The sequence below is a fragment of the Corvus cornix genome, chromosome 6, assembly GCF_000738735.6.
Source record: "Corvus cornix cornix isolate S_Up_H32 chromosome 6, ASM73873v5, whole genome shotgun sequence".
In the NCBI taxonomy this organism is placed as follows: domain Eukaryota; kingdom Metazoa; phylum Chordata; class Aves; order Passeriformes; family Corvidae; genus Corvus; species Corvus cornix.
In genome coordinates this window covers 13,041,572-13,063,108 of record NC_046336.1, presented here as the reverse complement: position 1 = coordinate 13,063,108, position 21,537 = coordinate 13,041,572, and the positions used below count along the sequence as shown (strand labels likewise).

Below are 21,537 nucleotides of genomic sequence, written 5' to 3'. Positions count from 1 at the left end.
TTTGCTGTTGGTTTTGTATAAACAATCTGCCTTTATTGTTTGGTGTATATATAGGTACATTATATGTATATCAAAAATATCTAGAGGAAACCACAGTGCACTTAAAGCTATTTGAGAAGGTCCACCTGAAAGCAAGCACTCCAGGAGGGGGTAGAGTAACCCCTCAGGGGAAGCCCAGCCCTGAACACAGATGGCATTAAAATGAGAAGAAAAACCAAGACTCTACTGGGATTAGAATGTGCCATTTGCTCTGGGGATGGAAGCAGCAGAAAGCCAGATTAAATCCCCAGAGCAGCCCAGAGGAGAGCAGAAGGTGAGCTGGGAGCACATGCCTGGGCTGGGAGAGCCCACTCACTCTGAGTTCAAGCCACTGAGCAATTGATCACTCACCCCAGCTATTTCAGTTATGGGGAGTTTTCCTCTCCGAAAGCTGCTCTGCCACCCCCAGGCACCAGCTGCTGAACCGCTGGGCACCATAGGGTGCCTGCAGAGGTGTTCTACCTTCAATTGCTGATTCTCTGCTGCCTCCTAAAGCTGGGGAGCACCATTTTTTTCCTCACCCCACATTTCTTCTCCTCCACCACAGCTCACAAGGTCCCTGGTGTCGCTGCCCGCACTTCCCTGTGCACTGCACAGAGCTACAGGCACATGCAGAGTAAGCACAGGAGGAGTGCACCAGGGTGCCAGCCAGGAGGTCCCCAGAGCAGGGCTGAGCCGGGCATGGAGACAGGGTTTGGTGTGGTGCTGCACGGCTGCAGGCACCCCAGGAAGCAGGGCTGAGCACCTGGGACCTACAGACACGCAAGGGCCAAGGGAAAGCGGCGGCAGCCCCAAGGGGATCCGAAGGGCGAAGCTCAGCGATGCGCTGGCCCAGCAGCTCCGTGGGACACATCTCGGCCACCACAGGAGCCTGTTCAGAGCCCTTTGTTGAAGTAGACAGTCTCCAGCCATGGATCTTTCTTCCGGATCTGATCTTGGACTTCAGGCTCCAGGCTGCTCACAGGCATTGAACTGCGGAGGAAACATGGATACACAGGATGGAGGGGGTATACCCACCAGTGGCCTCAGGTTGGAAACTACCTGCTGCACCCCATGGAGATGCTGTCCCCATGGCCCAGCACAGACCCTTGGGTCTGCACTGCTGTGTGTGCACAGAGATGTGTGTGCCCAGGCTCAAGCCCCTGACTGCGAGAAGAAGCCAAAGAATCTCTTGGGAGTCCGAGAGCACGATGAGCCCATGCACCCCCTGCCCATACAGGAGCCACACGTGCAGGCAAAGTGCCTGTCTGTACCTTTTCTGAGGGAAGAGTGCGCAGCACAGCGGGGTGGCAAACACCAAACTGCAAGAGAAAGATGTGGAGAGGTGAAGCTGGGCTGCATAAATCACCCACACCCACCCACGGCCTGATCCCAGAGCAGCAATGAGGCAGCCCAGAGCTGTGCTGGGTGTTCAGCCAGGAAAGGGCTACGGAGATGCCCTCTCCAAGCTCCAGACCCTGCATCTGGCTCCTGAGGTGGGGCAAAGCTTGTCCCCCAATATGTGGGGGAACAGCAATGCTGCGCAGGAGCCATGGGAGGTCTGAGAGACACCAAGATGAAGCAAAACAACTCCTAGCCCCAAAACCTTATATCCCATCCTGTCTGCCTGGGATGCCACCAGCCTGGCCAAGCTCTGGCATCCCCCTAAGAAACTTTGGGGCAGTTCTCTCCCCCCACTGCCAAGCAGAGTTCCCAGCAGCACTGTCCCATACACCTGGGCTTGGTCTGCACCCGGGGCAGTGATGCCCATCAGTGGATGGTGACTTACCAGAGTCCCACCAGGCCAACCTGCAGGGGAGCATTCAGGTACGGGTACCGCTGCCAGGGACAGGGAGAGGATGTGTGTCAGTGCAGTGGACAGGGCTGAAAGGTGTCTATTTCCCAACAGGGTGCCAGCTCTGAGGGGTGCCAACAATGTGCCACACTCGGTGGATGTCGCTAAACCCACCCTCCCATCCCAGGTTCACTGGTACCTTCAGGAAAGCTCTCTTCTCCAGCATGTTCATGATCACCGGTGGAATGGCTGAGGCAGGGAGGAAGGAGATGAGCTCCCAGTGTTCCCAGGTCCCTGCCAGCAGTGGGATCCCATCCCACGCTGCCAGAGATCAGCTGCAATCTCTCAACACAGGTGGAGGAGGGGACACTCACCCATGGCCGGCGCTGCCATGCCGATGCGGGACACCACCACCTGAAAAATGGCCTTCTGGGCTGCTGCTGTGGATTCACCCAGGCGGTTCCCATTCTCATCCGTGACAGGGATCCCCAGCTTGAGCTCTCTGCAGGGACAGAGAGGGTGAGGGGGCCACAGGGCACAAGGGTGAGGGGATCAGGACACAGGACAGGGACATGTCTCCAAGGAAGGCTGGCACCCTCCTGTACCCCATCCACTGTCTGCACTGTCTCAGCTGGACCCACATTCACATTTGGGAGCAGTCCTCAACAGGGCTGTACAGGGACCAATAACCCCCTGGGTTACAATCAGGTGCTTGCACCCTGAAGCCAACCCCCTCCATGCTAAGGGCCAGGAAGGAAGTCCCTGCATTCCCCACCAGTGCCTGTGAAGCCTGAGGCAAGCCTGTCCCACCCCAGGGCTCACCTCTGCCTCATCAGCGGGATGTTGATGCAGTTGGCAGCTGCCACAGCCGCGAAAGGCACGTACCGGCCAATGATGGCTGGCAGGTGCTGGGGGAAAAGCAGGAACACGTCACATAGAGGGTCTAGGGGCAGAGCTGGCTGTCCCCGGGTCTGCAAGACTTCCTGCAAGACCCTGGGGTGTCCCAGCCCCACTAGAGGAAAAATGTCCCCTCCTCCCCTGCAACTCCCAGCTGGTAAAAGCTGCATAGACCAAAGGGTGTGGGGGATCCCAGGTCCCCTGCCAGGCCTGGAAAGAGGCTGAGGGGTGAAAGAAGCCTGAAGATACATCTGGAGTAAGGCTGGAGGGACAGGCCATCTCCACGGCCTTCACTGGGGAGAACAGTTGCCGTGTGAGGGCAACCTTAGCAAACCCCTTTTCTTCATTTTTCCTCCCACTCCACGTGAATCTCCTGCTCAGCTCAGAGCTCAGGGAGATCCCATGGGGAGGGTCCAGGTCCCTCCAACCATGATGGCCAAGGATCACCTTACCTTGGTGAGAGACTTGAGCCCCAGTGCTGTGACAACTGCCCCCGTGGTCGCGCTCACATAGGCTGTCCCCAGCTGGCTGAAAGAGCAGAAAGTGACACCAGTAAGCCAGGCTCTCCCCATCCCAGTTGTCCCTCCAAAGGAGGGAACAGCATGCCCTTCAAGAGCACCAGGATACCTCTGGCTTCCTCTCCCAGCTGTACCACCAACCGTGAAAGCCCCATTGGCATCCATCTCTGCCTTCACCAGATCCCCATTATCCCATCTCACAGTTCCCTGCTATTCAAGGCACCCCCCTGGTGTTTTGGGGTGCCTCAAGGACCTAGTCAGAAAGATGCTTACCTGGGGGTGATGGGTGCATCCCCGCTGCGGTTGGTGTAGTTGACGATGGCATTGAAGGACTGGTTGACCCACTGCCAGAACAGCACAGCCGGTGTGGTTCTGCCAGAGAGAGGAGGGTGACACTGGGGGATGCCACCCATGCTCCTACAGCATGAGCTGGGTATGAGACATGTGTCCCCTCCTCACCCCAGAGCCAAGAGGATCCTCCAGGCATCCTCTTGGTCCTGGGGTGAGGAGGGAAGAGGTACCTGTAGAAGGTCAACATGCAACCAGTGATGGTCATGTTCATGGGGACCTGAGCAGACATGCGTCCCACAAGGATCATCTTCTCGCCCGTGTCAGGGTGGAAAGCCGAATCATAGATGTACTTTGCCCGCCAAAGCTGGTCCTCTGTCAGCCCAGGGTGTACGGTGCCTGCCCTGCCAGGTAAGGGTAACACCTGCTGAAGGACCCTCTGCCAGCACACATGGCCTCACTGGTCCCCCACATTACTTGCAGCAGCTGCAAGATGCCTTAGGGACCAGCCAGGCAGTTTTGGGGGCTTGCTTTGGCCAGGGGGGCCAGCATCACTTCTATTCCCATTCCTGGGAACAGCCCCAACGCTGTATCCTGCCCAGGAGCAGTGCTGAGGGTACATCTGTCTTCCCAGGGGGTACCTGTAGTCCTCCACTACCCGTCGGGCTTCCTCCAGTGTAGCCCCAGAGAGCAGCAGGTTTCGGGGGTCAGTCACCATGAAGAAGTGCTTGGCCCGGCCCTGAAAGGTGCTCTGGTCCCAGCGGGGCTCCTGGATGTTGATGGTGGCAGGCAAGGATGGTGGCATTTTCTGACAGGTCAGGGGATGAAAGGGTTATGTGGGATGTGGTGCCTGTGTGTCCCCCTCCGCACCCCTGCTGCGGCAGCTCTGGTGCTCGCCCAGCCAGGGGGGACAAGGGGTGAACAGGAAGCCCCTTTGTAATGGAGCTCAGCAGCGACTCCTGAGTCCACCCAGCACATGGGGCAGTTCGTGGGTGGTGTGACCCCACCACGGCACCCTGCAATGTGCCAGCGAGAACCCCCTGACCTCGCTTACACCAGTCACCAGAAGTCAGGGACGCCCCAGACCAGCAGAGCACGCCGGTCACAGAGGAGGGGACAGAGACCCACCACTTCGGGGCCACACCTGCTGCCAGCACCGGGAGAGCAGAGCGAGGAAGGGCACTGGAAGGAGGAATGTCCCTCCCGGCAAGGCACCGACACATGCAGCACGGCTCTATTTCCACACCCGCCCTTCCCCGCGAGAAACGGCGTTCCTCTCCCGTCCTTCCCGCGCCGAGCATCCCTCCCGCCACGCGTGACCCTCCCTGCGTAGGGACCCGGGGCACCCCCTGCACTCACGACTCCCGGGGCAGCGCCCGCCGTGCCCGTGCCCGTGCCCGTGCCCGTGCCCGTGCCCGCGCCGCCGCCGCCGCCGCCGCCCCTCTCCCGCCCTGCGCGCGCTGACGTGCGGTCTCGTCACGGGTGGGCGGCCCGCGCCGGGCGGGGCGGGGCGGGCGGCGTGCGGGGGGCGGCGGGGACCACGCGTGACCGGGGCCGGCGGCGGGGGGAGCGGTACGTGCCGAGCCACACGCGGCGCCCGTGGCCCTCCCGCGCTTGTGTGGGCGTGCCCGTGGGCGCTCACGTGCCTGCCCGTGACCGCGCGCGTGTGCTCGCGCGTCGGCGCTTCCGGTCGCTCGGGTGCGCGTGTGTTTGCACGTGGGTGTTCACGTGCGCGTTGCCGCGCGTCCCCGTGTCAGCCGCGCGTCCCCGTGTCAGCCGCGCGCCCCCGTGTCAGCCGCGCGCCCCCGTGTCAGCCGCGCGCGTGTCCCTCGGGGTCTCGATGCCCGCGCTACGCGCCCGCGAGTGCCCGTAGCGCCGCGCACGCGCCGCGTTGGCGTCCACGCGTGTCGCGGTTGTTGCGCCGGAGCGCGCGGGGGCCGCGCCTCCGCGGGCGTGGGCGCGGGCGCCGGCTCGTGCGTGGGGCGGTGCGTGCCGGCACACGCGTGTGTGTGAGCGGGGCCGCGGCCGCGCGCGTGCGGCGCTCCGTGGGTGTCTGTGAGTGCGCGCAAGGGCACGAACACGCATGCCGTGGACGTGTGGGTGCATGGGGTGTGTGTGCATGTGGGTGCGTGTCCCCACGCCGGCCGTGCCCCCCCAGCCCCTCACCCCGGCGTTGTCGGGGGGGGCTGCCCCGGGGCGGCCCCCCCGCGCCGGCCCCCGTCCCCGCCGCCCCCCGCAGCCCCCCCGCAGCCCCCGCGGCCGCCGCGCATCACCTGAAACCGCCGCGGTGTCGGGTTCGCGCTGGCGGCGCCGGGCCCCGCCGGGGGGTCACGGCCGGCCCGGGCTGGAGGCGATGCCCCCCGGGGAGGGGGACACGGGGGGATACCGGCTCGCATCACCGGAGGGAGCGGAGCTGCGGGACACGACACCCCCCCCTCCCCTGACCGTGCCTCAGTTTCCCCTGTGTGCCCCTGGGATGCTCCGTGCTAAGGGAGGAGGTCAGGGGGGACACCACATCCCTTGCCACACGAGCCTCGCGGGGGGACGCGCCCCCAGACCCCCTGGCGGGGGACACACACGGGACTGCCCCCCCTCCGCCAGCTGCAAGGCCAGCCCCGGCCGCTCTCGATTGACAGCTCCCGCGCCCGATGGCCGCTCCGGTCCCGCAGGGAAAGCCAATCCCCGCGGCCGGGGGGGCAGGAGGCGGCACTGTCCCCCGGCCTCGCCTTCCCCCCCGCCCTGCTGCCAGGTGTCTCTTTCGCAGGTGGCACCATGGGGACAGGTGAGGAGGGCACGGGGCGGGGGGGAGGGAGGGACGGCGGTAGGGGGTCCCCTGTGCCCCTTCGGGAAGGGCGCACCCGCGTCTGATGCTGGCGGGGGGTAATGGGTGGGCGCCGTGGGGGGCTGGCAGCGGCGGGGATACCGGCGTGTCCCCGGAGCCGGGGCCATCACTTATTTATTGAGGTCAGGCTGGGGCGAGCGGGGAATGAAGTGGGGGGGACACTGTGGTGGCGTTTCACCCACCCCTGGAAAATCCCCGCGGGAACTGCCTTGGGGGCTGTGCACCTATCTCCAGCCCCATGGCACTGGGAATTCAGAGGGGCTCCAGGGAGGATGGGGAATGGCCAGAGGGGTCAGGTCCTGCTCTCCAGCATAAAGCTCATGTCCCCGTGTCCCCTCTCTGGAGCCCTTCCGGATTTACACTGTCAGGTAAAGCCCCTTTGCATCCCCTGTTCCGGATTTACACTGCCAGGCAGAGCTCTTTTGCGCCCCAGCATCTTTACCCCAGGGCAGGGCAGCCTGTGCCCACACCCCCACGGCAGTACCCAAGAGCTATGTGACAGTTTGATCCTCGGGACACCATAGGACGGGAGGGGATCAGGGAGGGGGCCACAAAGCTCCTTGTCCCTCCAGGCTGTGCTGCTGCGCCTGGGACCTGTCCTGCCAGCGGCGAGCACCCAGGCCAGCGGCCCCCAGCATTGCACTGCTAAAAGAGAGCGGTGCCCAAGCCCGGGCATGTGCTGCTGGACTATGCCATGTCCCCTGCTGGCTGACGGGCAGCCCTGGCCCTGTGAGGACACAGCCAGCCCTGAGCCAGACGCCGGGACACCGGAGTGCCCAGCTCCACCATGGCCCAGGACTGGGACACAGTGCTGTCGGGGATGACGACAGGCAGCCGGTCACGGAGCTCCAGCAGCGAAGCCAGCCTGGCTCCCCGCTACCTCCTCAGCAAGCAGAGCCGCCTGCTCAATGGGACCACCCGGAGCAGCCGCACCGCCTCCCCCATGGGCCGTGTCATCCTCATCAATGCCCCCATCGAAGGTGCGTGGGATGTCCCAGCCCTCTGCCCACCCCCGTGGCCAGGAGGGCCCCAACGGCTGAATCCCCTGGGACTAGGGACAGGGAGGGCTGTCCTGGGCCTGGGAATGTTCTCAGCAAGAGAGACACCCCTTGCCATTGCTCATACCCTGTGTGGGTGACTCATCTGCTCCCCTGTCCCCACAGCCAGCAGCAACGAGAGTGACATCATCAATGCCATCACAGTGGAGAAGAGCGTGGACGGCAAACTGGGCTTCAGCGTCCGTGGCGGCTCCGAGCATGGATTGGGCATCTTTGTCAGCAAAGTGGAGGAGGGCAGCACTGCCGGTAAGAGGGTCAGGGTGAGGGACACCAGTGAAGATAGGCACATGCCAACAAGAGCCTCTCAAGGAGCTCCCAGTGACATGGTACCACAGCGACAATGCCACCCTTCATGGTGGAAAGCCACCATTTGCTCCCTGCTGCCTTTGGCCATGAGATTTTCAGGCTGCCCAAAGTGAAGGGCAGGACACAGGAGCAGACAGGCCTGTGCCAATGACTCTGAGCTCCATCCCCAAGCCACGGCAAGGTGACAAGCCACTCAGTGCAATTCTCAGGCACCCCCGCATCTCTTCCCAAAGGGTTTGGACCAGGTTGAGGACACACTGAGGGAGGGGATACCAAACAAGGGCATCAGTACCAGGTCAGATGCCCAGATGAGCCGTGTGTCCCTTGTAGAGCAGGCCGGGCTGTGTGTTGGTGACAAGATCACAGAGGTGAACAGTGTGAGTCTGGAGAACATCACGATGAGCAGCGCTGTCAAGGTCCTCACTGGCAACAACCGTCTCCGCATGGTGGTCCGGCGGATGGGCCGTGTGCCAGGAATCAAGTTCTCTAAGGAGAAGACGGCATGGTGAGCAGGGCATATCCCATGCCAGCACCCCAAAACCCAACCTCGTGGAGGGCATGCTGGGGGAGGTTGGTGGAGGATTCTGGGCAACAGGGAGGATCCCAGAGCTGGGGGACCCCCAGGGTGGAGTGGCATCAGAAGCCTCTGGCAAAGGTGGGGAGCTACCAGGGTGGGGTACAGGATGGGATAGGAAGGTCTGGAGCAGGTAGGGTGGGTGCAAACCCCATCCTAAACATCCCGCATCCCCGTCACTCTCCTCCACTGGGTGCCACCAATGGTCCCATCCTGCTGAAGGACAAGAGCCAAATCCCTGAGACCCCCCTACGCTGTACCCATGCTCCAGGGTGGATGTGGTGAATAGGCGCCTGGTAGTAGAGAAAAGCGGCTCGACACCATCAGAGAGCGGCTCTGAGGACGGGCTGCGACGCATCGTCCACCTCTACACCACCTCCGATGACTACTGCCTGGGCTTCAACATCCGCGGTGGCAGAGAGTTTGGCCTCGGCATCTATGTCTCCAAGTACGGCTGCCCTGGGGCATGAAGGGGTTGTGACAGCCCAATCTCTGCTGGGCCCACGCTGGGGCTCGGCCTCTCCTCTCTGGCTGAGCCTCACCCCACTCTCAGAAGACTGTGGGCATCACCACCATGGGTGCTGAGCCATGGGGTCGCCCAAGAGGAGGTGTGGGGCAGGAGCAGGACTCCAGCAAGTGCTTGGTCCTATCCTGCCCCCCTGCTGCCCTAGGGTGGACCCCGGAGGGCTGGCAGAGCAAAACGGCATTCGGGTGGGAGACCAAGTCCTTGCAGCCAATGGAGTCAAGTTTGAAGACATAAGCCATAGCAAGGCAGTGGAGGTGCTGAAGGGGCAGACTCACATCATGCTCACCATCAAGGTACCCACACCCTGCCCCATGGACCCTCGTGTGAGGCAGGGGTTGGCACGTCCCTTCACTGGCACTGTCCCAGCTCAGCCCAGTGCTGGGGGCTGGTGCAGCTGCTGGCTGGTTGGGTTTCAGGCAGGTGGGAGGGGGGGATGCATTATTCATGGCTGGCACCAGATCGAGTTCGCTGGGGCAGCCGGCACTCACTGACCCCCTTGTCCTCTCCCCCTGTGCCTAGGAGACAGGCCGGTTCCCTGCCTACAAGGAGTTGGTGGCCGAGTACTGCTGGCTCAGTCGCTGTAAGGGCAGTGCGGTGCGGGTACCGGCAGGGGCGCTGGGCTGGGGCACGGTGGGGCTGGGACTCCCATGCATGTGATGTCTGATTGCTGTAGGGAGGGAGAAGGTCCATATGCCATGGGGTCCTGAGGCCTTGGAGGGAGCAGGGAGCTCCCTGTGCCACTGTTAGCATACACGCAGGCCTGATGGACTTGCAAGGTCCCACCTGTCCCCCATCCTTGGAGGAGACATGAAGAGCCCCCTGCCACAGCCAGCAGCCTTGTGGTCCCTGTGATTCCACAGCATCCTGCATGTCCACTTTCTTGGAGAGGACATGATGATCCCTATGCAATGGCCAACAGCCCACTGTCCCCATGGCCCTGTGGGTTCCCCACATGTCTGCGGTCTTCGGGAGGGACGTGGAGCTCTAGGTGGCCCACAGTGTGTCACAGTGTGTCCCTGCTGTGCCTTTGCAGTGACCAACGGGCAGCTGCAACAGCTGTCTCAGACATCAGAAACCAGCTCCTCCATCTCCTCCTACTCCTCGGGACCAGCACCAGGGGCAGTGAATGGGCTGGGGACAGCTGCCCCAGTGCCCCCAGCCCACACCGTGGATGTGGCCATCTCCACAGAGGACGGGCCACGGCGGGGCTGGGTGCGGGAACATGCCGAGCGGGCCATGCAGACCGAGCCAGCTGCCGAGGGGCTGCCAGAGACACGGCGCACAGTGCGGCCCCCCGAGCTGCTGCGGGACACGGCCATCCGGGGCCAGGGCACCCGCGAGGCCCCCGGCACCCACCCACGCCGGACCTTCACCCACTCACCCAAGACGGCGCTTCTGCTGGCGCTGAGCCGGCCACGGCAGCCCATTACACGCTCCCAGAGTGACCTCACTGTCGCTGGTAGGCACTGGGGCACAGCCCCACACATGGGACTCAGCCCTGGCTGAAGTCCCTTTCCAACCCCGCACGCCCAGCCCTGAGAGTCCCACAGCTCAGGCCCTGCGCCATGTGGGCAGCCTGTCCCTGACTCAAGCATCCTATAGTCCCTGACCCACATGGATACCTGCCCCCCCCTCCTGGGCTGCCTGTAGCAAACATCTTGGCCCCTACCCTGGCACCTTATAGCCCATATGGCCCCCTGGCCACCAGCCCTGGGTATCCTATAACCCTGCATAGCCCCAGCTCTGTCCCTGGGGTTTGCCAGGCATCTCAAAGCCCAGCCTATGGCCCCTGGTGATCCACTGCACCCCACAGAAGGACTTCTTTCCAGTCAGTGTCTCCCAGTAGCCCCTCCAATCCCCCAAAGTTCCCTGCCCCCAGACAAGATTTGGGGTGGCATCCCCTCTCCTCTCCACTTCAACACCCCCATCTCTCTGTCCACAGAGGAGAAGCGGAAGAAGGAGAAGCCAGAGGGACAAGGGGCACGAGGTGGTCCCCCAGGATTGCACCGCTCCAAGACCCTCGTCAACCTCTTTTTCAAGGGGGGCCGTGCCACCAGCCAGAGCTGGGCCCCCCCCAGCCAGGAGGCCCCTGGCTCTGATCGCCGGGCCCGCGCCAAGTCCCCAGGGCGTTCTGACGGGGACAGAGGTATCAGCCTGGGTGACAGGGCAGACAGGGACTCGACCTGGGACTGTTCCCCCTTCTATGGGCCTGTTGTGGCATCCCTGGCACAGAGAGGGCATAAGGAGGGGTTCCCCAAGCATGCAGTTTTGACAATGGGCGGTGATGCTGCTGTCTGCTCTGGGCACTCATCGCTCTCCATCTCCCTTGCAGTAGGCGCTGTGCAGAAGATTGTCATCCGGAGCCTGAAGCGGGGTAACGGGGGTGCCCGTGTGCCCGGGGGGTGTGGGGCAGGCTCTGCATGCGCCTGACCCTGCGCTGCGTGTGTCTATCCTGCTCTGGTGTGGAGTGAGCTGCTGGGGTGGGGGGCATGGGGAACTCTCTGCGCTGGCTGGGGCAGTCCTTGCCCCGCTGGCCACCCCTCCTTGTTGTGCCTCCCCAGAGAAAAGCCGGCGTGCCACCATCCTGGGCCCCATGGGCATCACCACCCTGCAGCCCAACGGCAGCGACCCTGAGGCCCGGCTCCCGCACATCCAGGACGCTGCTGCACGTCTCCTCAGCCCCGATGAGGTGACAGCCGTGCTCCGCCACTGCTCCCGGGTACGCACCGAAGGCAGAGTGGAGGCGGGGCACAGGCAGGGCAGCGCTGCCACCCTGGGCTCGTCCCTGGAAAGCTCCTGCATCCTGGGGGCATGGCGAGCACTCTGTGCCCATGCTTAGCTCTGGGAGGTAAACCAAGGAACGGGTGAGGGGGAATCCATCCACTGACCCCCCTCCTGTGCCCACAGTACCTGCATGAAGGCAGCGTGGAGGATTTGGTGCGGCCGCTGCTGGCCATCCTGGACCGGCCTGAGAAGGTCCTGCTGCTGCGGGACGTGAGGCGAGTGCTGCTAGGAAATATCTGGGAAGCTCAATATTGCCCAGGCTGGTGTGACTGAAGTGGAGCCTCACATATGCCCCTCAGCTCTGATCACACTCCACCCCAGAGGCTGCTACAACCTGTCCCCACCTTTTTGCCTTGGCAGGAGTGTGGTGGCTCCCACTGACCTGGGCAGGTTTGACAGCATGGTGATGCCCCTGGAGCTGGAAGCCTTTGATGCCCTAAAGAGCCGCTCAGGTAGATCCCAGCCCCCCAGGGACCTTGACTGGGGGCAGGTAGTGGTCAGGGGTGGGTGCAGCTCGGGAGGTGACTGGGGGCTCTTCCTGACTGCAGTGCGCTCACCTGCCCTCCGCCCGGCCCACCATGACGTCCCCCCCAAGAGACACCTCATCACACCAGTGCCTGGTAAGTGCCACCTGTAGGGTCTTCCTGGACACCAGGCTGCCCAGTGGGGGCAGGGTGGAGGGAGTACGGGGGCAGTTCGGGGGAGGAGAAAGGGAGCTGGGATACCTGAGTGCAGGGGGTTCCAGGGAAGAAGGCATCTGGTGTCCCTGGGTGTTGGGAAGACTGGGAGCAGCACAATCTGTGGATCTTGGGTGCTGGGGTTCTTGGGGAGGAGGACATGGAGTGCCTTCAGAGAGCTGGGGTGTCTGGGGGTCCCTAGATGAGGAAGATCTGGGGCCCTAGGTAGCATAGGACCCAGGGCTTTGGGGTACTCATGGGAGGCCTGTGTGGCAGGGGTCCCACGGAGCAGGACTGTGGGTCCCTGGGGAGATCCCTGAGCCCCTCTCGTTGCAGACTATCGGGGTGGATTCCTGCTGAAGCCAGCAGGGACTCCAGAGCCGGAGGAAGCTGGGGAGCAGCAGGCGAGCCCAGCCCGTCCAAGAGCTTCCCCCAGCCCCCGCCGGCCTCACCCCCGCACGTACACCCCACTCCCTGACGTGCCAGTGGATGCCTACACCTCCGCCAGCCGGCCCCTGCCCACCCTTGGCCCGCAGTCCCCCAACTGGCTGCTGGCTGAGCCCCCCGCTGGCAAGGGGCATGGGCACTCTCGCAGCCCCCGGGCCACCTGGCGCAAGGAGCCCCCCAGGACAGCGCCTGACAGAGAGGCTGAAGTGCTGGGGAAGCCCCAGCGGGCACGGCCCCCTCTTGCCCCTCTCTTTGGGGGGCCAGGGGGTGAAGCGAGGGCTGGGGCAGCTACCAATGGCCCCGAAGATGCTGGCAAGGAGGAAGAGGAGGAGGAAGAGTATCATCTGCTCACCGTCACCCTCTCCAAGCTGAAGCACTCGCTGGGTGGGTGGTACATGGGTGCGTGGCACATGGGTGGGACCCCAGGGGTGGGGTGAGGACCCTTCTGGCACCAGCCTCAGTAGGATGGGTGGCACCTCCTTGGCAAGCAGTAAACCCCAGAGCATTCCTCCAAAATGAGAGCTGTCCCTGCCCTGGCCCCTCATCTCTGCAGGACCTACCAAATAGGGCAAGACAAAGGTGCAGCTACCCAGGGAAAGGTGGTGCCATGCTTGGGAGCAGGTGGAGGTCCCAGTCTACCCAGGTGTGATTGTCTTGTGGCTCCCTTGCAGGGATCAGCATCTCCGGTGGTATTGAGTCAAGGGCGCAGCCAGTGGTGAAGATTGAGAAGATCTTCCCTGGTGGAGCTGCTTTCCTCAGTGGCATCCTCAAGGTAGGGGGGGGTCCCAGCACATGCCAGGGGGTGGGCAGACACTCCCATCCCTTGGTGCCGCTGGGTTGCTGGCAGTCCCCCAGCACGCCAAAAGTAGCTGCACTTCACCCCGCGGCCTTCCCTTCTGGGACCCAGGCCGGGCAGGAGCTGGTGTCGGTGGACGGGGAGAGCCTGCAGAATGTCACGCACCAGAGGGCTGTGGACATCATCCGCCAGGCCTACCGCAACAAAGCCAAGGAGCCCATGGAGCTGGTGGTGCGGGTGCCTGGACCACCTCCAGAGTGATGCTGCACCCCCTATTTGAGGAGCCATGCTGTGTTCCAGAGGAGCCAGATGGCTCATTCCTGCACTGAGCTGTGGCTGGTCTCAGTGCAGCCAGAGGGTGTGAGAGCCAGACCTGCCCCAAGGGCACGGAGCAGCTGCCCACTGGAGGACCCAAGGGAGAGTAGCACTGGCAACACAGGGGAAGGAGAGTTGGTCCCTGACCCTGCTCTGGACATGCAGACAAAGTCATGAAAAAAACACAGCCAGGGGCTTGTTTTTAATCGCCGTTTCCGGGTGGTACACGGACGAGCCAGGCTCTGGGAACGAGACATGACTGAAATAAAGTACAAAAATTCCCCCCCTGGAGCCAGGGGTGACCAAGCCACAGCTGGGCACAGCCAGACTTTTCCTTTGGTTTGACCTCCCCGGGTGCCCAGCAGGGTCCCCCCACCTCTGCCCATCCCCAGGGGTGTCCCCAGGGTGTCCCCAGCTGGCACCTGCAGCACCACACCCCTCTCCCCTGGCAGGCTGGGCATCACAGAGGCACTGGCTTTTTTGGGGGGGAAACAGAGGGATGCTGGGGGCAAGGGCATGGGAAAGGCACTGAGGGCAAGCTGCCCCATGGCAGGGGTGAGGGGGCACAGACTGGTGGGGTGTGAGCTGGGAGGGGGTGATATGTTTTGGTAAGTCCTATAAAAATAGAGTTATTTAAAATGGCACAGAAACGAATTCCCTGACAAACACACGAAGGGGTGTGAGGGAGGCTGGCATGGGCAGGGACAGGGCACACACCAAGTGACTGCGTGACAGTGCCAGCAGGGATGAGAGGGAGGGGACAAGTCAGCCCTCCCCCTGCCCAAGGTGACCCTGGCTGAAGCCAGCGCTGCTAATCCCCTGGAGCTAAGAGGATCAGCAGAAACCAGTTCCGGGCGGCCCCAAGGCCAGGACTCAGCACCCACCTGACCCAATATCTCACGGGCACCCCTCCCTGTGGTGGGCACTGATACACCCTCGCCCCAAGACTTCAATGCTGGGGAGGGGGCAGCACCTGTGGTCTCCTCTGCCCCTTCACAGTGCCAGCAGTTTGCAGAGCTGGGGGAGAGCAGGGGCCCCCCACAGCCCCACAGCTCCCAAAATCACAGGGGCTGGAGGGCCCTTCAGCCCTCCAAGCCTGGGGCAAGGGCAGGCAGCATCTCAGATCTCGGTGGCTGTGATCTCCTCAAAGGGCGGGTCAGGTGGGTCACAGAGCTCGGGCAGGGGGTCCTCGCCCTGAAGCCGGAGATGCTGGAGCCGCTGCTCGAGCCGCCGGTTGCGCCGGTACATCTGGATGTAGCTGTATTGCAGCTGCTTCTGGTAGCGGATGACCCGCTCCTTCTCGCCCTGCCACGTGCCGCGTTCCTGCTCGAAGGCATCCCGCTGCTCCTGCCCACGCCGCCGCTCCAGGGCCACCTCTGCACGCAACCGCTCCAGCTGCCGCCGCAGCCCCGCACTGCCCCGGGGCTCCTCGCTGGCTGAGGGGCATCCCTCACCAGGTGGGGGGCACCCTTCACCGGTGCCTGGGGGGCATCGCCCGCGGGCAGCTTCCCGCAGCCCCATCACCTCCTGCTCGAGCCGGCCGGCTTTGGCACGGAAGAGGTCGGCCTCGCTCTTGCGGCGCTGCAGTTCATTGGCACAGACCTCCAGCTCCAGCGCCTTGAGGCGGGTGGCCTCCTGCAGCCCCTGTGCCCGCCGCTCGCCTGCCTGCAGCTGTGCCCGTGCCTCCCGCAGCTGAGCCCGCAGCCCCAGCAGCTCAGCACTCCGCTGCGCCAGCTCCGCCTGTGCTTCCTTCAGCTGCTGCTTCAGCAGAGAGATCTCCCCTGATTTCTGGCACACCTGTGGGGATGATGGGGTTCAGGTGCTGGCCAGGACCCCCCAGCCACAGCCTGCGCCCCCTGACACCTCTGGCACTGCTGGGTGACTCACCTCCCACTTGGTCTCCTCCAGCCGGGGTGCCAGCTCGGTGCGCTCCCGCTGGAAGGAGGCGCAGCGACGCTCCAGCAGTTCGCGCTCCTGCAGCAACTGGGCCAAGTCCTCCTGCAGCTGCTTCTTCTCCTGCTGCAGCTGCAGCACCTGGAGCTGCAGGACCTGCTGCCCCCGATGTGCTGCATGGGCCGCCTGCCGCGCCTGGGCCGCACAACGCTGCCGCAGCCCCTCCAGCTCCTGCTCACACCGACGCTGCTTCTCTTCAAACACCTGGGCCAGGGGATGCAGAGCTGCTGGGAGGGCAGCACGGCACTCTCCCACTTCAGCTGCCATCTCCAAGATTGGCATCACAGGGAGGGGGCAGCACATCTCCCCCAAATGGAGCAAGGGTCCAGGAAGAGTGCAATATGGTGGTACACACCTCCTTGTGCTCCCCTAGTCGTCTGCATGATGGGCCCCCCATGTTAGCACCCCCAAAGCCTATAGGGCTCCTCCAGCTCCATCACAAGCAGGGAGCAGCCACAGGTCCCAGGCTCATTCAAAAAACGGAACCCCAAGATAAGGCACCCCAGTCTGTACAACTGGTCCCATGGGCCATACAAGGGTCCCCCATGGACTACATAGGACCACCCAACTGGTGGGAAAAACCCACATACCCAGATCCACAGGAAAAGGTATCCCCCTGCAAGGGTCTGTAAAGGGTGCCCAAAGCAGGTTCCTACCCCCAACAAGGGGGTATGTCCACACTAGGTGCTCCAGGGAGGGAGACAGGGACAGGACATGCGGACACCAGGGACATACCTGGCAGATGGCCACCTCATTTTCGTCCAGGCTGTCACGCAGGAGCCGCAGCTCGGCCTCCCTCTCCCGCAGCTTGTCCTCCAGCTCCCGCACCAGCATGGCCTCCTCACCAGGCAGTGGAGAGCGCCCGCAGGAGCCACTCTCCGAGGAGGGCCGGCCCCGGCCACTCAGCGAGCCCGTGCTCTTGCTGGAGGACGAGCGCCCGCTGTCCGAGTTGGAGGGGCGGCAGCCCCCTGGGGGGTCGAGGGGGCCATGGGGGGTGGTCGGCAGGGCACCCACCTCTGGATGCTGGCTGCAGCCCGTGCTGTAGGTGGGCAGGCTGGAGAGGGAGTTGCGCCCCGAGTCCGAGAGGGTGCTGGCACGGCAGCTCAGAGAGCCAGGCTTCTCAGCACCCAGCAAGTGGGTGAGGCTCACCTGGCTCTCCGAGAGCCCCAGGCGTGTGCCTGGCTGGGCATTCCGAAGCTTGGATACCACTGGCTTGAAGGCCATGGGGCGGATCAGGGTCTTCTCCACATTCTGCCAGGAAAAGAGGGGAGAATGAGGGGTTGGGTAGGACCCATTAACCCCAAGAAGGGTTGTCTAGGAATGTTATGGTGGGTGCCCCCAGCACTAACACCTTCACTCCCCAAAGGAGACAGGGGCCAGTCACCACCCACTTCATCCCCTTTCTATGGGTGTCCAGGTGAGCTCCCCAAACACCCTTGGCATGATGGAGGGGACATTAAGAGCATGGGGATTGCCACTTCCTCAGGGACACCAGAAGTGTGGCCACATGACCCCATTTCACACATCTGAGCCAACAATACCAGTGTGGCACAGGGTGTAAAGTCAAGACCGCAGCACACACCCACCCACCCTGATGCTGCCCCCCCGCACCTCTTCCAGCTTGCCAGAGACAGGTACAAGCTTGGGGGGTGGCCCCTGAAGGTGATCACTTGGTGCTTGGTCATCACGAAGATCATCTGAGTCGCTACAGGGGCTGATAGGAGAGGAGGCATCGAGCCAGTCACCACAGAAGCCCCCGTTGGCGTACGAGTGGGTAACACCGGGTGCAGACACACGGGGCTCCTCAGGAGTGGCCCGGAGTAGCCCCTCCTGCTTGCAGAAGGAGGCAGTGGAGGGGTCCCCATCGCTGGCGCAGTCATGGCGAGGCCGGACAGGCAGGAGGCTGCCCACGCTGCCCATGGCAGCAGGGGGTGAGCGGGCAGCGGCGCAGAGCTGTGTGGCCCCCTCAGCAACAGCCTCAAGGGGCACTGGCAGCGTCTGCACGATGGCCATGGCGGGGGGGCCCCCGGCGGGCAGGGGCACGCAGGCAGCCTGCAGGCAAGGAAGACAGCATCAGAGCCATGGGCACTGAAAACAGTGCCCCACCAGCTGCCAGCATCCCTAGGTGGGCATGGGGGAATCCCCAAGTCCCCAGTCACCATCCCCAATTTTATAGGTGACGGTTGGCCCAAGGGGAAGCAGGCAGAAGGAGACGCCAAACGAACCAGAACAAAACCAGGATTAGTTGGGGGAGTGGTACTAGCAACCACCAAGTTGGCCTCAGCACCCCAGTGGAGCAGCCAGGGCCTGCCAGGGGCTGTGGGGTGCTGGTGGCAGCGTAGGGCAGTGGCGATGCAGTCCTGCCTCATGCCGTGCCCTGGCGTGACCCTGCCACGGGAAGCGTGCCAGGACTGGAGGCAAATCCCAAGAGGCCTGCAGAGAGCTGGCTCACAGGCAGCCTGCCTGCCTGTCTGCCCCCCAGCACCTACCAGAGCAGCCTCACTGAGAGTGGGAAACAGCCCCACACACCAGGGTCAGCCACCTCCTCTGACCCACAGCCCCCACCTCTCAGTAGTGACCCCACAGAAGCTGCTTTCCACCCCAAACTATCCACAGTGGGGCACAGAGCTCCCTGGAGAGGGCCACCAAGGGGGAAGCTGCCCGGTGGGCACCAGGCTCTTTCCCAGCCCCAACACACGGAGGCTTGTTCCCGCCCCCTCCAGCTGGGGGGGCTCTGCCGGCCTCTGCTGTGACTCCCCCTGTCCCGACCCACGCCATACGCCCGCGTGACGGGAGCCGGCCGACGGGCCGGATCCATCCCCTGCTGCCTCATCGCATCTCGCACATGGCTGCGGCTGGCACAGGGCGCGGGCGGGGTGGGGGGGGGCCGCTGCCCGCACGGTCTCGCCCGCCGAGCTGTCACCTGAAATCAATCCGCCTGCCAGCGCCCGGGGAGGGGCGGGCAGGGGAGAGATGCCGGCGAGCCAGCCCCCCCGCCACCATCACCCCCACCGGCACGTGCTGTCCCCAGGCACCGTGACCTCACACCGTGCTCGTGATACCCTTGGGTGGGCAGGTGGGCGACCCCCCCCAACAGCTCCGCTCACCTCGCCAGCCGCTGCCCATCCGTCCGGTCCACTCGGGCCCCCGCACCGTGAACACTGCTCCGCCGACCCCTGAAGCGGGGAGGAGGAAGAGGAGGGGGTCAAGGGACTGAACGGCAGCAGGATCCCCGTGCTCCCCGCTGCCCCCTTCCCCCCCAAGTCCCCTAGCCGGCAGGGCCAGGGCAGGTGGTGCCAGCGTGGCACTGAGGGAGGCAGGGGAGCCCGGCGGCGGGTGCGCTGCTCCTAGCACCCCGGGTGGGCTGCGGTCACCCCGGAAGGTGTGGTGGGGACAAGAGCCCGCTATAGGGACCTGCTGCTGCCAGAGGAACAGGAATCAGAGATCAGGAACCCCAAAGGGACATCTCATGGCCCCCCAGCCCAGCCAGCCACGGGACAGTACCCCACCCCAGCGAAACGCCCTCAGGATGTGCAGGTCAAAGGGACGGACACCCCTGGGGACAGTGGGTCCCCGCGCAGCCTGGCGGGGACACCGTCACTGCTGGGGCCCTGCCAGGAAGGCGATGGGAGGAGACTCCATCTTCTCCCTCCCCCCAGCCCCCCGGCCCGCCGAGAGGGTCCCACCGCCGCCCGGGGAGGGAGGGAGGGAGTGCCCAGCCCGGCCTCCAGCCACCCAGTAAAACCAGTCTCCAACTGGAGTGGCGTCACCTCCAGCCACTCCGGCCGGAGCACAGCATTGCCGGATCCCACCGTTCCGACCCCTAAATAGCACGGGAACATTCGGTCCCTGCTCGGCCAGACCCCCACCCTGAGCTGCTGTGGGGATTCCGGGCCCCCGGGGACCCCCGTGCCTCGACGGCACCTCAGGGCCACCCCCGGGCAGGGGGAATCAGCCCCCTGTCCCTCCCCACATACCCAGCACATGCGGGATGGATACCATCCATTCCCGGCTGTGCCCCTCTCCAGGCCCCGGCATCCTGAGGTTCCCTCGATGGTGCTGCCCCCCTTGCCCGCCCAACGCACCCCCCCTCTCTCCACCCACCTCCCGCTGCCCCACTAAGCCCCACAGTGCCCAGCCCGTCCCATGGTGCTTCCACCCATCCTGACCCCACAGCACCCTGAATTGCCCCACGGCGCCCGTGGGCCCCACTGCCCCACAGTTCCCCCAGAGTGCCCTAAACCATCCCCAAAGTTTCCCATGACACCCCTAAAATGCTTCACGGCGCTCCTGGGCCTCTGCTGCACCACACCTCTCCTAAAGTGCTCCTAAACCACCCCCAAAGTGCTCCAAAACACCCCCAAAGTGCCCCACGGCGCGCCTAGGCCTGCACTGCCCCACAGCTCGCCCCTGAAGCACCCCTAAAGTGGCCCGCGACCCCCTCAACTACTCCATTGAGCCCCTGGGCCTCTGCATTCGCAGGACCGTCCTGAAGTGCCCCTGAAACATCCGCAAAGCACCGCACGGAGTTCCAGGGCCGCCGCCGACCCCCCAGACCCCCCCAAATCGGCCCCGGGGGGGCCAGGCCCCACAACACCCCAAGCGCCGGCATCTCCCCCCGAAGCACCCCGCCACCCAACTCCCCGGAGCGCCCCCGCGCCCCGCCGACCCTGCGGGACCCCCGGGCGCCCCCGACCCGGCCCCCGCACTCACCGCGGCCCCGCCGCCGCCTCCCGCGCCGCGCCGCGCCCCGGCCCCGCCCCGAGCGGGCCCCGCCCCCAGGGCCACGCCCCCACCGGCTCCGCCCCCGCCGCGAGGCCACGCCCCCGGACAGGGGCCGGGGCACGGGGGACACGGGGGGACACGGGGGCTGCCTGGGGCACCCCCGCCTGGTACATTCCCAGTCACGTCCGTTCCGGGGGATTCCCAGAGCTCATGCCCTTCTCTGCCCCAGCCAAGCCCTCCGTCTCAAGGCTCTCCACCCCCAAAGTATCCCCAGGCCTCTGGGGTGAAAATCACCCTCTAGGTTATGCCCCCTCCGCAAATCTTTGGTGAGCCCAGCATTCTGCTAAGGGGTCTGGGGGCCTCTGCCCCACTTGACATCACATCATCCCTCCCCATGAGTTGTTACAGCTATTGCCACCCTCCAGCCTTTTCAAGAGACCCAAACTGGGGGCAAAAGAATAAAATAAACCCCCATGAAACCACCTGACCCCCAGAGTCTGGGATCAGCTAAGGCCCCCCCCCACAGGCTCAGCTTCTTCACCCCCTCCATGGCTCATGGAGGGACAGGTGCGAGATGGGGTCCTGGGCTATCCCACTGCCTCACTTCCACTCTAGAGCCCCATGACCTGAACTAGACTGGGTCAAATGGAAGCCAGTGAGATGGAGGGGGCCCTTGGGCTGAGGGGGGACACCCACAGCCCCCACCTACATTGCCACAAGAACCCTGACCCAGCTCCACTGCCCCCTGCCTTACCTCTGCTTCCCCAGGACCCTCGTCTGCCATCACCCCCGTCCTGCCTGCGGGTGCTCACACCTGCACTGACAGCACCCAAAGGTGCTCTCCAGGTGAGCTGGTGCACCCCGGAAACCCAGGGCTGGGTGTGTACCACCGCCTGCTCTGGGCCCTCATTATGGCTCAGGTTAAAACTATTCCCAGCATGGAGGTTGGTAATAATCTGGTGTGCCACAGCTGGGGCAGGATGCTCAGCAAAGCAGGAACATCCTCAAGGGGCCACCT

The 21,537-nt window shown here is 64.1% G+C and overlaps 3 protein-coding genes across 7 annotated transcripts; 1 reads left to right on the top strand and 2 right to left on the bottom strand.

The window, feature by feature from the left end:
* Positions 1-5,934, bottom strand: SFXN3 (sideroflexin 3). Of its 2 annotated transcripts, none has more exons than XM_039554410.1 (11): positions 4,876-4,932; positions 4,158-4,324; positions 3,750-3,920; positions 3,502-3,600; positions 3,163-3,238; positions 2,636-2,721; positions 2,188-2,315; positions 2,013-2,062; positions 1,808-1,857; positions 1,293-1,340; positions 1-1,011 (listed from the first exon to the last, which is right to left on the bottom strand). In XM_039554410.1, the coding sequence occupies exons 2-11, from the start codon at positions 4,319-4,321 to the stop codon at positions 915-917; spliced, it is 969 nt and encodes a 322-aa protein (XP_039410344.1). In that variant the 5' UTR covers positions 4,322-4,324; positions 4,876-4,932; the 3' UTR covers positions 1-914. The 2 variants fall into 2 exon arrangements, with proteins under 2 accessions (XP_039410344.1, XP_039410343.1); XM_039554409.1 differs by lacking the exon at positions 4,876-4,932 and adding an exon at positions 5,790-5,934 and having other exon boundaries at positions 6-1,011.
* Positions 5,935-6,145: 211 nt separating this feature from the next.
* PDZD7 (PDZ domain containing 7) lies at positions 6,146-14,151 on the top strand. Of its 4 annotated transcripts, XM_039554403.1 has the most exons (17): positions 6,146-6,298; positions 6,931-7,338; positions 7,522-7,662; positions 8,053-8,227; positions 8,568-8,744; positions 8,968-9,115; positions 9,342-9,402; positions 9,856-10,281; positions 10,765-10,968; positions 11,155-11,196; positions 11,384-11,541; positions 11,730-11,821; positions 11,967-12,058; positions 12,155-12,226; positions 12,620-13,114; positions 13,402-13,502; positions 13,638-14,151. In XM_039554403.1, exons 2-17 carry the CDS (start codon positions 7,146-7,148, stop codon positions 13,785-13,787), a joined length of 2,727 nt encoding a protein of 908 aa, XP_039410337.1. In that variant the 5' UTR covers positions 6,146-6,298; positions 6,931-7,145; the 3' UTR covers positions 13,788-14,151. The 4 variants fall into 4 exon arrangements, with proteins under 4 accessions (XP_039410337.1, XP_039410339.1, XP_039410338.1 ...); XM_039554405.1 differs by lacking the exon at positions 11,155-11,196; XM_039554404.1 differs by lacking the exon at positions 6,146-6,298 and having other exon boundaries at positions 6,453-7,338.
* On the bottom strand, positions 14,013-21,358 carry LZTS2 (leucine zipper tumor suppressor 2). The gene is made up of 6 exons (XM_039554408.1): positions 21,274-21,358; positions 18,902-18,970; positions 17,406-17,846; positions 16,530-17,045; positions 15,729-15,998; positions 14,013-15,638 (listed from the first exon to the last, which is right to left on the bottom strand). Exons 1-6 carry the CDS (start codon positions 21,301-21,303, stop codon positions 14,961-14,963), a joined length of 2,004 nt encoding a protein of 667 aa, XP_039410342.1. The 5' UTR covers positions 21,304-21,358; the 3' UTR covers positions 14,013-14,960.
* Between the last annotated feature and the right edge of the window lie 179 nt (positions 21,359-21,537).

What these genes read in the sequence shown, in the direction of transcription:
- SFXN3 (XM_039554409.1), bottom strand. Translation starts at nt 5,912, where the DNA reads ATGCGAGCCGGTATCCCCCCGTGTCCCCCTCCCCGGGGGGCATCGCCT. An exon ending in GATGCACCCATCACCCCCAG is followed by an intron (nt 3,239 to 3,501) that starts GTAAGCATCTTT and finishes CTGCTCTTTCAG; the next exon opens with CCAGCTGGGGACAGCCTATG. An exon ending in ATCCCGCTGATGAGGCAGAG is followed by an intron (nt 2,316 to 2,635) that starts GTGAGCCCTGGG and finishes CTGTCCCTGCAG; the next exon opens with AGAGCTCAAGCTGGGGATCC.
- PDZD7 (XM_039554403.1), top strand. Translation starts at nt 7,146, where the DNA reads ATGGCCCAGGACTGGGACACAGTGCTGTCGGGGATGACGACAGGCAGC. An exon ending in CTCGGCATCTATGTCTCCAA is followed by an intron (nt 8,745 to 8,967) that starts GTACGGCTGCCC and finishes CTGCTGCCCTAG; the next exon opens with GGTGGACCCCGGAGGGCTGG. An exon ending in GAGTGACCTCACTGTCGCTG is followed by an intron (nt 10,282 to 10,764) that starts GTAGGCACTGGG and finishes CTCTGTCCACAG; the next exon opens with AGGAGAAGCGGAAGAAGGAG.
- LZTS2 (XM_039554408.1), bottom strand. Translation starts at nt 21,303, where the DNA reads ATGGCAGACGAGGGTCCTGGGGAAGCAGAG. An exon ending in AGGGTCCTGGGGAAGCAGAG is followed by an intron (nt 18,971 to 21,273) that starts GTAAGGCAGGGG and finishes TCCCCGCTTCAG; the next exon opens with GGGTCGGCGGAGCAGTGTTC. An exon ending in GATGGGCAGCGGCTGGCGAG is followed by an intron (nt 17,847 to 18,901) that starts GTGAGCGGAGCT and finishes CCTTGCCTGCAG; the next exon opens with GCTGCCTGCGTGCCCCTGCC.